The sequence below is a fragment of the Spodoptera frugiperda genome, chromosome 25 (assembly GCF_023101765.2).
Source record: "Spodoptera frugiperda isolate SF20-4 chromosome 25, AGI-APGP_CSIRO_Sfru_2.0, whole genome shotgun sequence".
NCBI lineage: Eukaryota > Metazoa > Arthropoda > Insecta > Lepidoptera > Noctuidae > Spodoptera > Spodoptera frugiperda.
In genome coordinates, this window is record NC_064236.1 from 11,605,896 (window position 1) to 11,623,263 (window position 17,368).

The 17,368-nt window shown below is 35.3% G+C and overlaps 1 protein-coding gene across 2 annotated transcripts; it reads right to left on the minus strand.

The window, feature by feature from the left end:
- Positions 1 to 572: 572 nt before the first annotated feature.
- Positions 573 to 11,646, minus strand: LOC118266807 (fork head domain-containing protein crocodile). 2 transcript variants are annotated; one of them, XR_004782900.2, is made up of 3 exons: positions 10,353 to 11,646; positions 10,009 to 10,181; positions 573 to 2,589 (listed from the first exon to the last, which is right to left on the minus strand). XR_004782900.2 is itself a non-coding variant. In XM_035580390.2 (2 exons), the coding sequence occupies exon 1, from the start codon at positions 11,375 to 11,377 to the stop codon at positions 10,367 to 10,369; it is 1,011 nt and encodes a 336-aa protein (XP_035436283.1). In that variant the 5' UTR covers positions 11,378 to 11,643; the 3' UTR covers positions 573 to 2,589; positions 10,353 to 10,366. The 2 variants fall into 2 exon arrangements, 1 of the variants encoding a protein (XP_035436283.1); XM_035580390.2 differs by lacking the exon at positions 10,009 to 10,181 and having other exon boundaries at positions 10,353 to 11,643.
- Positions 11,647 to 17,368: the final 5,722 nt, after the last annotated feature.

Here is a 17,368-nt window from a genome sequence, read left to right on the forward strand (position 1 = left end):
TTCAACTTCAAAAAAATGTGTGTACCAATGTTTGATTGAGTGATGATTCGATAAAATCAGTCTCGTATCCAATCGACCGAGTGGCCACTTGTGCGTTTCGTTTCATTCAACTACAAACAAGCTAAAATTATTACTCACTAACGAACGGTCTCAGGCTGACACACGTATTTTACGTTTTTTTTCCGAGATCGACCGTTTAAATGAAATCTTAACACTTAACTGATCGGATCAGGCATATTCTTGTATTTTGAATTATACCTAAATGTAAAACTTTAGTATGAAATGTTCATGTAGATATTTAATGTTATATTTGTTGAATTCGATGCTGAAAATAGTATAAATACGAACACTATTTAGTAGGTTCTTCTTTTGCTACAAGATTCAGATAAATTCTAAGATATGGCAAAAATAGGGGTAGTTAAAGGGTAATTTTAGTTATCAATGCCGTATAGTAAAGACGACAGCGGCAATTATAGGTTTAGTGATAAACATACGCGTTTTTCAATACCAACAAAGGGAAATATGTATTTCATTAGGGTTTATTAAAATAATAAACACGAATAAAGTCGATATGCTAAATACAAATAAACATTTATTATTAAATACATTTATGTACACACGATTACGATAATTATCACAAATTTATCAGCTAATAGGTAGGTCATCTAATATTTTATTATTACATGTGAAACAATAAATGATGCATTGTGAACTAAGTATGACAATATTGCTGAAGTACATTTTACTATAGTAAAAACACGTGCCTATAAGTACATAATGTTGATACATAATTATGTATGCACTTACATATTTAATTAGCTATGTAAGTTCACATGCTAGGTATGTATGTACTTTTGTGCAGTGTAGCGAGATTCTGAATTTAGCAGAAGATGTAATAACTTGTATTCACTTTATGAAGGTAAGAAATGCATTAAAATATTACTTCTACATAACATCCAGAAAATACACAGCACTAAATATTCCCCGAGGCGAATATTTATTTTATTGTTCTGCGTAATCTGCAGATCTTTTCGTTCCCGACAATATTGTATGAACAAGTATTTATTTAACTTAAATTACAATTCATTTAATTACATAAATCTCCATATTTATAATATGTATTATCTGTTGTGGGTATTTCATGGAATTGAGTAAGTATGTACGATAATGCTTAATAATTATAGTTACGTATAAATTATCGGTTTACGTTAGAGACATGATTGAAGTTAGCACTTACATTTTACAAGCTAGTTTTTGTAACTGAACGATGTAGTTAGATTGCTTTGTATCTAATAAATAGTTATTATGAATAAAGAACATGTTCATCAGATACAATAATATCATATACGTATATAAACGAACTTACAAAGACACGCTATTAGCGCTCACGATTTTTATTGACTTCTTAAACATGTTTCATCATAATGATACCTTTTTGATTCCTGTCTAATCTATATAATATATTGTTTATTTTTGCTAATTTCCAAGGGAAGAATTCCATCAAAATACATTTTTATTTACAGATTCACTAATTATCACCTACGCTACGAAAAATGCTGTTTTTATACACTAAAACCTATGCTTTTGATTTAAATAATACCTCGTCTCAGTTTCAACATGATACTATAAGTAAAGTGAAGTGATACATAGTATTTCTTTGCGTAGGACATTATAGTTAAAAGAGACTGGCTGTTCGTATTTGTTCGTGTCTTAATATACAATTCTACTAATTGCTAACCTTAATTGTATTGATTAACATACGTATATAATTTATTCAATATACTACGTTCATTTTTTAGTTTGATGTCTGCCTGCTGTAAATTACAATCACCTATTCAGGGTAGGAAAATTATTCACTCGTCGTTTTTAAAAATATTTAATAGATAACAATATAATAGATACAATGCATTGACAATAATATTGTTTTAGTTAATATGTTACTTTATGTTATAGTTTCGTTCGTTGCTATCTAAATCCATGTGCATAGGTAGTTTGTTTCGTTTTTATATTTTCTCCTGTTTCTGTAAGTATATAGATATCTATTACACAAATAATTTGCCTAAAGTAGCAGACTAGAATAACAACACATCCCCTAAATATGTTTTCAGAAAAACTATTATTTTTTTCAGAGGGGAAAATCTACACCTCATACAATTACTAGGTTTTAATGACTAAATATTTACATTTATCTAATTAGTAATATTTGTTTACAGATCATGTGGGTATACATAATACTGTTTTAACGGGTAATACTGTAACTTATGTATGTCCTGGCCTACTTACCTACGACATTAATGAACGCTACGTTATTTCGGAATTATCGGTTTTCGTCTTATCTATTAATTATAGTAAGTTCATAGGTAAACGAATATACATACTAAAATAAGTCTTCGGGTGCCATCATTCGTTAATATCTCTTATGGAGATACGATGATAGCTTGAACTTTATAAATACGAGACGTTTGCTACAATATGTGCACCACGCGGAATAAAGTTCTTACAACACTATGTCGCCATCTCTTCCAGACACGTTAAATACTCGCGTCACCCCTGCACTCAGCCTCCCGCTATCTTCTTGTTCCGCCATACCTGCGACAAACAAACATTCTGTGTTCATTACTTCATTTATTTTAAGTGTTCGTTATGATCTTAACAGATTTGATTCTTCACAACTCCAGACCAGATTTCAGCATCCAAACGTAACGTAACCACTATTAGAAAAAAATCTAGCTGTATGACATTTCAGCCCATACATGCTTGGCGAGAAACGAAAGAAGTGCAAATACTCCATGTTACCCGAACGTAACCTTGAAAAAGCTTGAAGAAATTTAAATCTAGATCTTGTAATCTTGACCATTTTTTTAAGGTGTCAAATTCTTACTGTCTAAAAACTACCCCATTCCTGCTTTTCGAGCCGGAGCCCCATGAAATACGCATGTTGTAGTCTACAGCTCCGAATAAGGCATCAGCCCTACTGGGCTCCATCTGCGGTGGTCTGATGGCTCTTTGAGTACGCACGGTTTGGTTCTGGTCGATCCGCAGATCCGCACTTACGGGGGCCAAAGATGTAGCCTTGACCTAACAGACTGATTGAACGTCAAAAAAAAAATAAAAAAATTGCAGCCCCTATCGGATGCAGCGTAACTTTTTATAGTGTATAGCCTTTCTCAATAATGGACTATCCAAAACAAAAACAATTGTGGAATTCGGAGGTTCCAGAGAAATCTGCGTTACGCTTTTAAAAAAAAACCTAAGCTAGCTTTAAAAATACTAGGTAACCCGCGCGGAATTCCCCACTTCTCGGTTACTACTTATTGGGCGAATGGGCGTAGCATGATATTTTATAGCTCATAACGATCCTTGACAAATGATCTATCCTTGATAAGAATATTGTTTTAAATTGAAACCGGAGATCAGCGCGTAAAAACATACAAAATATTCAATTTTATTATACTAATAGTATAGACAAGAATTAATTCATACTGCCATTCTATATTTGTAAAACAAATATAAATCCAAAAAATCAATAAGATTCCTATTAAATTTTTAAGTACTGAATATAAACCATGATGTAGTATGAACCCTTCTAAATAAACCAAAATTTTGTAAAAAGAAAACAAGAGTGTGTCTGTAGCCTGACTCAACAAAAAAAAAGAATAAACGTAATACCAGCAGCTCATGTGTGATACGATGTCCAAGAAAATTGGGATACACTTTTAAAAATATAGAATAAATAGATTATTTTTAGACCTAGCTACTAAAGCTACGATTCCGAATAACTATGCTGGAATTACAAAATAAGAAAGGAGTCTAAATAAGAAAATATTGTTTCTTACTTTTTTCTTCTGTTGTCTTTGAGTTTTTTTTTAATTCTTTTTTGCGCTACCTGCCGGATGTATTAAGAAGATTAACTGTTCCGCTTCCGTCCAGCTTAACGATATTACATGATAAGAGGTCTTCTTATCTAAAGGTTTCTGGTCCGTTATGATTCCTTTTTTGTGCAGTGCAGATATTATGAATAGGCGAACGTGTTCTATTTACCTAATAAGTTATTACAATGTTTTATTGAAATCGAAATTGTTACATAAATATTGTTTTATGAATGAATGTATTTTTTATTTCTATCGTGTAAAGTTTATTAATAATAAATATTTACACTGTAAACAATTGTTGGTGAGCCAAATAAATAAAATGAAATAATAAAAATCCAAATCGGTGTAATACGATGATCACACCTGTATTTCGAGTGTTGATGTCGGACACCAGAATTAAATTCTCATATATAATGTTTAAAATTTGTATATTTTTTCACACACTTAAATCGAAACCTAAGGGAAAGAAATTAGAATTGTGGTAGAAGTAAACGCTCATTTAAAAAGTATTTGAACGTAACTAAAGACCTTCATGATCAACAATTTGGAAAAGTTTGTTTGCATCTTTTAAGGTTTGTTGTCAGGTATTATTGAACAAAGACAGTGAGTGAATCAGTGAGATACCTAAATAACCTTATATAAATAATTACCTCACGTATATTAACCTTAAATTGGTAGAAGATAATCGACTCAGTTCAATGGGTAGGCAGTTAACCCCGACGGTTATTTACTCAAATTCTTTTGACTTTAAAAGATGTTACACCCCCCTATGATTTTCTTGTTGTAGATGTATTTACAACATACAAACCAACACTTACGTGTGTTCGGAACATAACGTATGATTAATAAAATGTAAAAAGTTCTCAACGAAGTGCCATTGGCAAAGAATCTTCAAAGTTAGCTGATGTCAGTTTACTATTGGTACTTTATCCAGCCAAACGGTATGTTTTATAGTAAACATAAAATATGCGTTAAATAAAAGATGACTTGTCTGACTTTTGGCCATTATTTTATTAATCATGCGCCACGGTGTCTGTGCAACTAAATAGAGTCATGGAAAAGGTCTTTCCTAAACTTAATAACACTGAGGCTATATTTTATTAAGTAAAAATACAATCATAGGCGCAGTTTGTAGCAATTGCCACTCTCGCTATATAGTCGATCCAGCACTGTAGCATGGTCAGTACAAGGTTTTGTTTTGAATGTTAATCACTGCATCATTGGATAAAATAGATTTTTAAAAGTTATATCGATTGAAAAGCCGTGCCTATAAACAGTAGCACCTCCTTTTGTCGAGTTTCTTTAAATGAGTCTGAAAACTTAATAGGTAGTAGTCGATGCGAGTATAGATCAGCTAAAACAGTCAAAAATAAAGATATATATGCATAGCTATGCTTAATTTAATAGAGTGTAGAGAAACGGTAAAATAACGTAGTAGTAACCTGGGGATTTTTTGCTCTTATGGTCAAAGCGTTATTCCGTAGTACAATTTTAACATTTTTGTCGTAGCAAGTGACAAATCTGGTTGACAAAGTGCATTAGATTTAAGTGCATTAGCCGTGTGAAAACAGAGCTTGACTACGTTTTGGTGTTCCCCCGGCAAATGTACGTACAATGTACATAGAGGGACAAGATTTCATGTGATTACTATTTATTATATATACTTATTATATAAAGCCGAAAAGTTTGTTTGTTTGTTTAAATGCGCTAATCTCCGGCTCCGGAACGACTGGTCCGATTTGAAAAAATCATTTTGTGTTGGATAGTCCTTTATCGCAGGACGCTATAAAATATCACGCTACAATCAAAAACTGCTGAGCAGAGCAGATGAAAACGCGCGCAAATGTCCTTAATATTTGTTTAAATCTTACTAAATATCGATCTACATCGTTTCCATAGTAGTCCCTAGAATATTTTAATATAATAACTTTACATTCTGAAAATCAATACAGTAAGAATCAAAACTTTTCAAGCTCGATGCGTTTTTTTTTCATGTCGTTTTTAACACATGATCAATCTTTTTTATAGTTCAGTACCGTACTTAATCGGTACATGGAAAATAATTGGAGAGCTTGAAAGCTAAGTTATGCTAAATAATATCTAGATGGAAAATTCAAGTCAAAGGAACAGGTACTTTTGAAACGTAAACAAATAAATAAATAAATAATACTCTGTCAGTCCGTCCGTCAGTGAAGCTAGGCGCTCATTCCAAAATGTAGATTCGATTGGAGATGAACGAACAAGCAATACTATCCTTAGATACTATTAAAAAAAATATGTTTAACAATCTCACTAACACAGTATTCAATCCAATATTGAATATTGCAGAGACATTTTTTTTTATGTTAAATGGGCCGACGTTTGGCCGCTTTCACGATAATATATATATACGTAATTGCGATACAAAATCGTTACTAAGGAATAGTTTAAGTAAGTAATTATTAAATGTCTCCGAGTGTTGCGGTAAGAGATCAATTCTTCAGCAGGAGATCTAGTTGTTGTTTAAATCAATCAGTATTGGTCTTACAGCTTGATTATAACAAGATGGATCTTAAAATTGGGTTGAGGAACAACATCTTGAGAGTTTAGTCTCATTTATACTACATAGTATATTTATACTACATAGTATATTTATAAAAGCAGATATCACCCCTCCATCTTGTACATACGTGTTGTTTTGTATTTCTACTACTTTACATAATTACGTGGTCTTAGTGAATTATGACAATTAATTATGACTTGTCAATTAAGCTAACAACTATATAATTAATTGTGAATATATAGTTGTTAGCTTATAAATTAAATATATATATATATATATATATATATATATATATATTAAATATATATATATATATATATATATATTTTATACTATCCGCCAAAAAATTACGAAAATGTATTGCGGACTACTCGGAGCATTACTCAGGACCATAAAAATCCATTGAAAATTTCGATTTCGAAATTCATACTATCTTTAAGTAAATCCACAGGAGTTAGCAATAATAATCGCCTACTATTAAGTGTCTATAATATACAAATACACTTTTTTACAATGGTTTAACACAACCATATTTTCCATGAACGTTCTGAAATTATTAAAAAAAATATGATGTTGTGTATAGGTAATACCTGTTCCTTCGCGCTTCGAAGAATTCGAGAATATTTTATGTTTATCTGGGTATATTATTTATAATAACAACAATAAAATATGTATTGCTTACACAATAAACTGGTGTGCGATCGATAACTATTTGCCGACACATAATAAATAATACTTTATCTACATATCTATGTTTTATGGAATATAGTGGGGCGTTAAAATATTTATAGCTTTCAATCGTAAGGTTTTACGACATTCGTGGTTTATGAGGTGTTCAGTTCCTCCTACTGATGTTCCGACTCTCCGCCCAACTCCTGAATATAACCAGTCCCAAAACATCGCGCCTCTTATTCTTGTTAACGATGAGTAGAGATGAAAGAGCACTCTTATCTAATCTCATAGCGAATTTTGGCTCCGTTATAGATATTGGACTAATTTGGCGATAAGTTAGACATTTAGTGTGATGTGAATTTAATTATTGATAGGTATCACTCAATAGATAGGTATTTTTATGCAGAATAAAACTCTGTATTACGACTAATGTTCTGACTTAGGTATATTGCTTGCAATGTTGCTACGCAAATGATCATGAGCTAAGCAAATAGTGGTCGTAGCTCATTTATTTATAAGAAAATTGAATATATCATTGTTTACATCCCTAGTCCTTCTATTAACACCTACCAGGAAAACAGTTCGATAAGAGATTGCTACCCATCCAAAAACTAACCTCGGCAACCATAGCTTGGACCTTGGAGATCGACTCATATAATTATATAACATATGTATTAAGCAACGATATCCTTAGCACTTTTTTATGATGTAATATTAGGTAGAAAGAATATCTATAAAGAAAATTTCTTATCCTTAAAAATGCCTTACACTTAAATGAATTAAGGACGTTGTACCGATCTAAACATACATTTGACCATAATTATGTTATAACTATTGTTCCATTTAAAAAGCTCTATTACATGTTGGTATTGAGGGGTGGGCCCACACTTCATAAATTTCTTCGCACTGTCCTTTTAATATATTTTTTTTTTATTAATTTATATGTTGAAGAAGCAATGTCATGTCACTAAGCAACCGTAAGTAATTTACGTAACCTTGTTTCATTCCACTAGTGCGTTCCTTATTACTTCTTATATAATCTGCATATATGTAGGTACATACAAATTTTTTAGCTTTCTACGACCAGCAATATTTTACTGTGTACTGTGAATTGTCTGTCAGTCAATCAGTCGCTTCGTGGTTCAATCACTCAGTCTCTATTAACGGAAGAGAACTTTTGTGTATTGGCTGTTGATAGCACAATTTAACAAATCGCGCATTCTAGATTGGTTGCAAAAATAATAATTGTATACTTTTTACCCAACTGCGCCAGAAGGAGGGTTATGTTATTCGAGAGTATGTACTCGTATGTATGTATAATTGTTTGGCACGCTCTGCAGCCTAAACGGATTGATGGATTTTGACTTGAGAGGTGTCGTTAGATTCGTATTTACTGTGAGAGTGACACTGGACATATCAAAATAATAAAAAACAAAATGGCGGATTTTTGGCGCCAAATTCGGATATTGCTCACTCTCTAGCCTGAACGACTCGATGGATTTCAGCTTGGTAGGGGTCGTTTGATTCGTAATTACCGTGAGAGTGAACCTAGATATATCAAAATATAAAAATAATAAAACTAAAAGAAAATAAAATAAAAAAGGTAATTTAAAAATCTAAAAAACCCGACTGCGTTTCTTTCTTAAAACAAGAAAGTCATCGTAAAATTGAAGCAGTCGGGACCCATTCTAGAAAGCCAGCCGTATGTGCCCTCACTAAGTCTACATATTTAGAATGGGTCCCGACTGCTTCAATTTTAAGATGACTTTCTGACGATGACGATGAAATCCATCGAGTCGTTCAGGCCAGAGAGTGAGCAATATTCGAATTTGGCGCCAAAAATCCGCCATTTTGTTTTTTTATTATTTTAATATATCCAGTGTCACTCTCACAGTAAATACGATTCTAACGACGCCTCTCAAGCCAAAATCCAACAAACCGTTTAGGCTGCAGAGCGTGCTAAACAAATATACATACATACATACATACATACTCTCGAAAAACATAACCCTCCTTCGGGCGCAGTCGGATATAAAGTACCCTATCACGGCTGTCACCGAAGCCAGCTATGAGCTTAGATATTTGGATATTTTTCATACCCTGATTGTATACAGAATTTCATGAAAATCGGTTCAGTAGTTTCAGCGTGGTGGCCGGACAAACAAACAAACTTTCACATTTACAATATTAGTGTGATAGGAACATAATGTATTTTATTTTAAGAAACTTTACATTTACGGAATGCATGTGAAGAAAATACGAAAACTGCTTTTGTTTTTACGAGAAATGTAAAATCCTTCTCCATCATAATGCCGTATTTACTTGTACGCTAAGTACTGAAGTTGAAGTTACGCAGTGAGGCTCTACTTCAATTCACGCGCCAATATTTGCACGTTGAAAGCAAATAAGGATTCATAATTTTACGGTTTGTCCCACGTTTGTTTGAGTAAGTAATTAATTGTTTTTGTTATTGCAGTTGAGTAGATTGCTGTCTAGGTATGACATACAGTTTATATGTGATCATTAATGTTATTTAGCGTTTATAGTTAAACCCTTCGAGAGTTATATTGTTGTTTCATCATTAGCATAAGGTTCCCAAGCACACGCTTTTGTTATATTTTTTGTGGTCGAGCACTTGGTCACCAGATGGTCATTTAATGGACAGATAAAGTACAAAACTTAGGAAATGTTTTTATAAGACTAACAGTCTGTATCTGTAACAAATAGATCCGTACAATGGAACGATGTATGTTCAAAACAAGCCAAAACAACTGCGACTGTGGAGCTTCCTCGAAACATCAGAGATGGAGATGCCAATGGCGGCTCCGGGCGCACTCACACGGGCTTGCACACGCACACCCTGCCCGCGTCACCACTTATTGTTACGTCTAGTATTCTAACACATGTGGAGTTTCGACATACCTATAGGTGTGAACGGAGCGGGAGGCGGCAGGGTCGGCCGCCGATCTGTAAACAGTGGTTATCGACGCGCCGCCACTTGCCTCCACGGCATCTCCGGCTACTGCGCTATATTTATCCGCTCTGGAACTGACGCGTGCGGCTAAATCCGTTCGGCGCCGAGCGATGCCGGCCTCCTGCAACCACAACCACGTCACGAAGTGTCTCGGTGCACACCGGCGCTCCCTCGATGGTCCGACGGAGCGGCTGACCGAAACGCACAGCGGCATTCGCGGACGCTACACTACTTGGAAAGAAACATCGCAGAGCGCAAGCATATACACTAGGAAACATCAAATGAAGCTTACCTGAGAGCTTGGTCTCAGTAGGACTTATGTGCTGGCGCAGGACCGGCGGCGACGCAGGCTTGGTGATGGTAGTAAGAAGGTGCCGGTGTGCGATAATGGTGATGTGGCGGTGGCGACGCACGGTACGCGTCTGGTACGGGTGAACCACTGCGGAATCCGGCTAGTTGGCAGCTTGGCGGCTCAAAGAGGTCGCGGAACGCCGGAGGCAGTTGCTCCGCCGGAGGTTCGGGCGCCGCATACCATCCTGATGTAGCGGCACGAAATTCCTCGGCCACCAACGAATAAGGTTGAGGTGAACAATAAACTGCGGATGCTGGAAGTCGAGGTTCACTGAAGTCATCAAGACCGTCGACAGGCTTGTCATATCTTGCACAGTCTGCGCCGGGTTCTCGTTTCGGTCGACATTCGAAGATTCTTGGTTTGACATCAGGCTTAACATCACGTTGTTGTCCTAGAGTGTCCGATGCAGTCAGTGCTTCCTGCGCAGTGAGTGCCTCCTGAGCTTCTTGTAACTGCTGTTGTCTCTTTAAAGCTTCTTCCTTTTCTCTAAGCGCATCTTTCTTTTTAAAGCGACGCCGACGGCGTAAGTACGAGCCATTATCAAACATATTATATGAATCAGGATCAAGCGTCCAGTAACTGCCTTTACCAGGTTTTTTATCATCTCTTGCCACTTTCACAAAGCACTCATTGAGGCTTAGATTGTGTCTTATGGAATTTTGCCAGCCTTGTTTGTTTTCTCTGTAATAAGGAAATCTTTCCATAATAAATTGGTAAATACCGTTGAGAGTTATACGTCGTTCAGGAGCGTTTTGTATGGCCATAGCTATAAGTGCTATATAAGAGTAAGGCGGCTTGACCATGTCTTTTGGTGCACCAACATGCTGTTGATGGGGGTGAAGGTAGGGAGCTCCATATCCATAGCGGTATTGTTCATAGGCATAAGGTGTCACACCGGCTGAGTAACCACCGGCGGCTCCTCCACGATACGCATACGGGCTCTGTTCACCAAACAACGCGTGCATTTTGCCGGCTACGTTCACTGTCGCAACATGCTCAACCCGAAAGCGCGGAACCTCCGACGCGCTGCTCTTACGGCAACAAAACGACGACTGACCGATTTTGTTTAGATTCACAACAAGGCCGGTTTACATAGCGGAGGCTAAGCGAAAGACGAATGAGCAGTGGAGTGGGCACCGCCGTTTGTCTCGCTAGTGCCCCGCCTTCGAGTGCATGTCCTGCTCTCGCTCCCGAACAGACCCATTTGCCTCTCTATCGCGACGTTGACGTGGGGCGACGTACGCCCAGAGCACTGCTATGGGCGGCGCTTAACTCGCTGGCACTGTACTGCCCCCGTAGTGACACTCCTCACCCTCGTCCTATATCCTGACCCATTGTCCATCTGTCAACGATTCTAGCATTTATATGAGTTGTTTGGCTGGTTCACTCATTTTAGAAAAGCTTTATGTGTAATAATATACTATTAGAATGTAAAATCGTAGACATTTACAGGTTACAAAGGTGTATTCTTGATCCAAAAAAAAATATTAAGATTAAAAAATATTTTATTAATGAACTAGTAACAAAGCTAGAAATGATAAAAATAGAATGCGAAGCGATAAGGATTGTTGGTAAGACTAAGACTAAGTTGGTACTACTAAAGGGTAGTTCGTGTAAATCACTTAGGCTTTTAAACTTTGATTTGGTTTAGTTGATAATTGAGTTGGTTTTTATATACAAGTAAAAGACTTAACTTGGTCGATAGAAACAGCTTCTACAGCTTCATAGCTAAATAGCAACTAAGTAATTGGGAAGTTATTTATTTTTATAAAAAGTATCAATACATCGTTTCCTATTGTTTACTTGACATTCAGGATTCCATCTATGATTGATTTTTTTAAACAACATTTTAAGCTAAAGCTAATTGCTTTCTCCTGGTGACTTAAAAGGAACGTCGCTAACGGTAGGTATATACAGGATACCTGTCTGTCTATCGGTAAGTTTTAAAACTACCTATTTCTATAACAACGAAATAGAAACGGCGCAAAGTCCAAAAAGTAATATCTTCTGTAGGTACTAGCGAAAACTGAAAAATACCTCCCTGTTTTGGTACAGGTGATAGCTACTACATACTATCTAAATTATATTTATTATTTTGTTTATCACTTATATTATGGCATGCTAATCGTGCGAGATAGGCGGTTTTGTATGTTTTTTTACAAATAATCACAATCTCTACATAATTATGTAGAGATTGTTGATGTAACAATCTCTATCTCTACATAATAAAACTTTAGAAGTGTAAATTCCGTACATTGAAAAAAAATAGCTACTTAATACACACAGAACAAAACTCACGATCAAAAAATTTGAATTGAATAAAAATATGTTGTCTGTCTGTGTTTAAACATCACGTAACAACTAAATATGATTAAACTTGGTATAATTATAATTTAATATCCTGGGAATCACACTGGGTTATTATCAACCGACACAAAAACTTGATTTCCCTTTAAAAAGTAAAAAATAATAAAAGAAACTTAATCTTAAAGTACCTATTGAATAAAAAAAAAATACGTCGCGTTGGGGGACCGCTCCTAATTATTTTCTACTTCTCTACGATTTTTTCATAAGTATCACATGCTTGGTGTTAACATTAAAGTAAATTGATGTTTAAGTACTTAACTATAACGCAGAAAATAGAAATATAGCGGTGCGGGCGGCGGAGTGCAGAATGTGTTTGTTCCTTATATATTGTTTTATGAAATAGAAATAGACAAACGTATATCACCCTATACTGTCACAAATAACAGAGAAAATGAGAAAACAGAAATAAAAATTGTGTTTGTATTTTTGTCTTCAGTCTGGATACAACAATAAACCCTTAGGTTTAATTAGCGTCTTTATTATTATTTCTTTTGGAAATGAGAACAAAATAATTCTGCATTACGCGGACAAAGCAGGGGGCAGAATTTAGTTTTTTAAGTCCTAAAACACAAATATGTTATAGTAAACCAATCTCGTTAATCTCGAGAGATGTCACCCATTTTTCTTCTCAGATTAATCTCGCTGAAACAATCACTGCACTACCCCTAGTGCAGTCAAAGTTAGTTTCAGGTAAGATTAAATGTGCAGACACGCCTTTTAACTGTTTTATTATATGTATTTATAGATTTGACAGCCTATCTATGAAAAGTATCTAAAAAAAATGGATTAACGTGCAGGGTGCTTTATGTCCGGTGGTTACTACAAACGAAATGGCAAAGCGAACGTCAGTTTTACTAATTTTGAGCAAACGGATGTAGGGATTGTGCAGTGTTGACAAAAGCAAATGTGTGAAATAAAATCGTATTTATTGATTTTGAAATAAAAAATGTTGACCCAGTCCAACAAAATTGGGTTAACTAAGTACCTGCATCCGCGTCCCTTAGCCTAAGTAGTTTAAAAGATTTCCGTCAAATTATATCGTTTTTTGTGTAGGTAATCTAAGGTGGATTGTCTACAGCAGAGCCAATGGTTGTGTGTTGTGTACCGGAGTGGTGTGCATAGGTGCATGTTTGTAAGATACCTACACTTGTTATGACTGTAATTTTGTAGTATTTTAAAAATGTTTTTGTTAATGATAACTAATGCCAGTGTAGAAGGTTAACATTTTATATAAATCTCTCAATCGATTTCGATCAAGGTGATTTGTCTATCTAACTAGACTAACCTACTACCAAGGAGATATTATAGTGTACCAGTCAGTGTGTGCGCAGATACAGGTACACTTCCTGTTCTTCCCTTACTAAATCCAATGGGACAGTTACCAATATGATCGGAGAGAGGCCTGGCGCAGGACCAATGGCTTTTTGTGCCTTCCGAGGCACGGAGGTGAAACACTGCCCAACTTTCTGACTCCAGACAAATAATTGTCATTTTACTCAGAAAATGCCGTTTGATTCGAACCCGCGACAGGTTGAACAGCAGCCAGTGACCCAACCCACCGTGCATGTAACAGGATTTGGGCCTATTATTAGGATATTGTAGTGAGTGTTCCGCAATACACTCCGATTAAGATTTTTATGCCTGAGAGTCGAATGAGGTCCCTTGCTCAAAAGTTGCGCTTGCAACTAAACCAACAGAAACGCAGTTGTGTACGGTATTTATTTAGATTATCTAGGTACACATCATATTTTTTTTTCAAAAGTTGAATTATTATCTATTCCCTTGTCATTCTGTCCTAGGGTCGACATAAAAAGCAAACCAAAAAATTCTAAGACACGCGTAACGTAGCGCTCGACTTCGCTACACGTCTTGCGCTTTATCTATGCTACGCACAAAGCTACGGCGTAGCTAACTTCGTAGTCGTCTAAGTATTTTAAACGTATTCGTTTTAAACTTCAATTTGTTATTTTAAATATCTTTAAACAATATAAACTATCTAAAATAAATCAAAACGTGACTTCTGCGGGTGTCGTAAGAGCTGATTGAGGGAAAACACATTCTATACCTTTGAAACTGTGATCTGCAATACGTTTACCATGCATGCATGTCCTAGTAAGTAATGGATATCAAATCATCTTCTTCCTTTAAAAGTCTTAATTTAATAATAATATCTTTAATGCTTTGTAATGTACGAGGGCATAGTGATAAGCCTGGTTAAAATAAAACTAGAAACGTATCCATTTAACTCAAAGCACTCATCTAGCGTTTCTCAATCTTTTCTATCCCTTCTATAAAGTACGACTTCTCTCAAAATAGGTGCGGCGACACGACAAGTGACAGATGACGAAAGTCGCACATAGACGATCGACGAATCGACGAACGGATAACGTCATAATATTTATATGCGAATAAACATAGAGTATCCCAACGAACAATAGATGGGCCGAAAGCCCGCCAGGTACGATCACCCCGCCTGGATTCTTCCTTTTCTTAGGGATCTTTACTCGTGTGCGTCGTCTTGATGGAAGATGAGTTTCTTCTTAGTCAAATGGTCCAATAATATTCGCCATTAGTCGTTTTACCCTTCTCTCTAGGTAGTCAATAAGGATTAACCCACGTGCGTCCCCAAAAACTGTAGCTATCACCTTATTGGCTGATAAAATTGCTTTGGCCCGTGGCCGTTCTCTAGTTCCGTAGTTCTCTTCTGCAAAAAATAACGTTTAATCAATACTCGTTTACTTTTCTCTATCTTTACGAAAACGCGTTCAAATGTTTTCATTTGATGGCTCTCAAAAAAAAAGAAACTAAACAGCCGTACTGACTGAAAATTTAAATATAATTCCTTAAAAGAGCTTTGATCAAGAAGTTAAGTGCAATTTGCAGTTATCTCATTCCAAAATAGATTTTTACCAGAGTTGTCAATCCGCCTACATATAAAGAAAATCACTTAGACGGTGTATTTTTATAGTTATTTATATCCTATATTCTTTTCCAAGTTGTCATCTAATGGTCTTACGGATGTGACGTCCATTATGAGAATCCGAACCGGTCAGTATTATGTTTATATACAACAGGTCACAAAGACTGGTAAAGTTTCTATTGTCTTCTGACACGTTTTCTATTCTCAGGAGCGATCTCGTTATGCATCATAAATATGGATTAAATATCGATATCTGTTTCAAGTATTAATCTATACTTATAATAAATCTGTAGAGAGGTCAATTCTGTACATGAAATATATTTCCAAAATAACTATCAGCGGGTGATTAGTGATCGATACTGACGCCAAAAATGCAATCAGAAAATTTTTTGTCTGTCTGTCTGTCTGTCTGTATGTTCTTTATAGAAATAAAAACCACTCGACAGATTTCAATGAAACTTGGTACAATTGTTCTTCATACTCCTGGGCAGGTTATAGTATACTTTTCATCACGCTACGATCAATAGGAGCAGAGCAGTGAAGTGAAATGTTGGGAAAACAGGAGAACTTACTCCATTTTTTAAGCTTCCGTCGCGTGTGCAGCCTTAATGGTTAAAGCTACACAGAAATAATGTATGACAGAAATGTTCTCCTTAAAATTGTTTAAAAAATATGCCACGACAGCAAATGTCTATCTCTTATGGTTAACTCACAATAACACGTATAACTCCCGATAGCTTAGCAGTTCGGAGCTTTCTGATTATATGTGTATTTGTCTACTCTTACGTTTATAACACTCTCATTCATTCATGCATTCATTCATATTATAATAAAATCTGTAGAAGGGTCAATTACTGGGTGTTACTGGATCGATACCAAACCCAAATATGTGATTTTTTTTTGTCTGTCTGTTTATATGTTCAGGCATCACGCATTTATTTTTCAGTTTTATTCTACAGAACGCGAGCTCAACAGTAGTAGCTCAAAAGATGTCATTGTCAGAGTTACTCAAAATGGAGAAACAAAACTTCCACGCGAAGACCGACATCCGCGCGGACGGAGTCGCGGGCGGAAGCTAGTATTAAAATAATATGAAATGGGCATTGTTCATAATTTATAAAATATCGTAATTGAAAAACCATTTCGAGGAATAGACTTACTAATCATTATGGACTAATTAAAAATTTAAAATATTTATTATTTATTGATATTTCGTTAAAATACGGTTGACCTTGCTTGTCCTTCAAATCGCGTCATAATAGGACGTATACATTAGGATCGTTTCCTCATGTTTCAAAAATTAAAAAGTTTTGAATCAAGCCTACAACTGTCAAATATAAATGTCATGTCAGTTTGTTTCGGTTTTGTTTACAAAAAATACAAAGTTTCAAATTCTAAGTTTCTTCTGCATAAAGTGAAAATGGAATACAGAAAGTGCTTTGTTTCAAGTTGCAGCAGTAATTGTAAAAATAGTCCAAACAAAATCTTCGTTCGCAATAGGGAAGACTTACGATAGAAGTGGTGTCGAGAAGCTGGTGCGAAATATTACAAAGTTTATACTATGTATTGTCGTGAAGATCATTTTAATGTAAGTATTATATTGTCAGTCCCATTATTGTCCATATCATTATGTTAAATTATAATTATCACAGGTTTTATTGTTTACAGC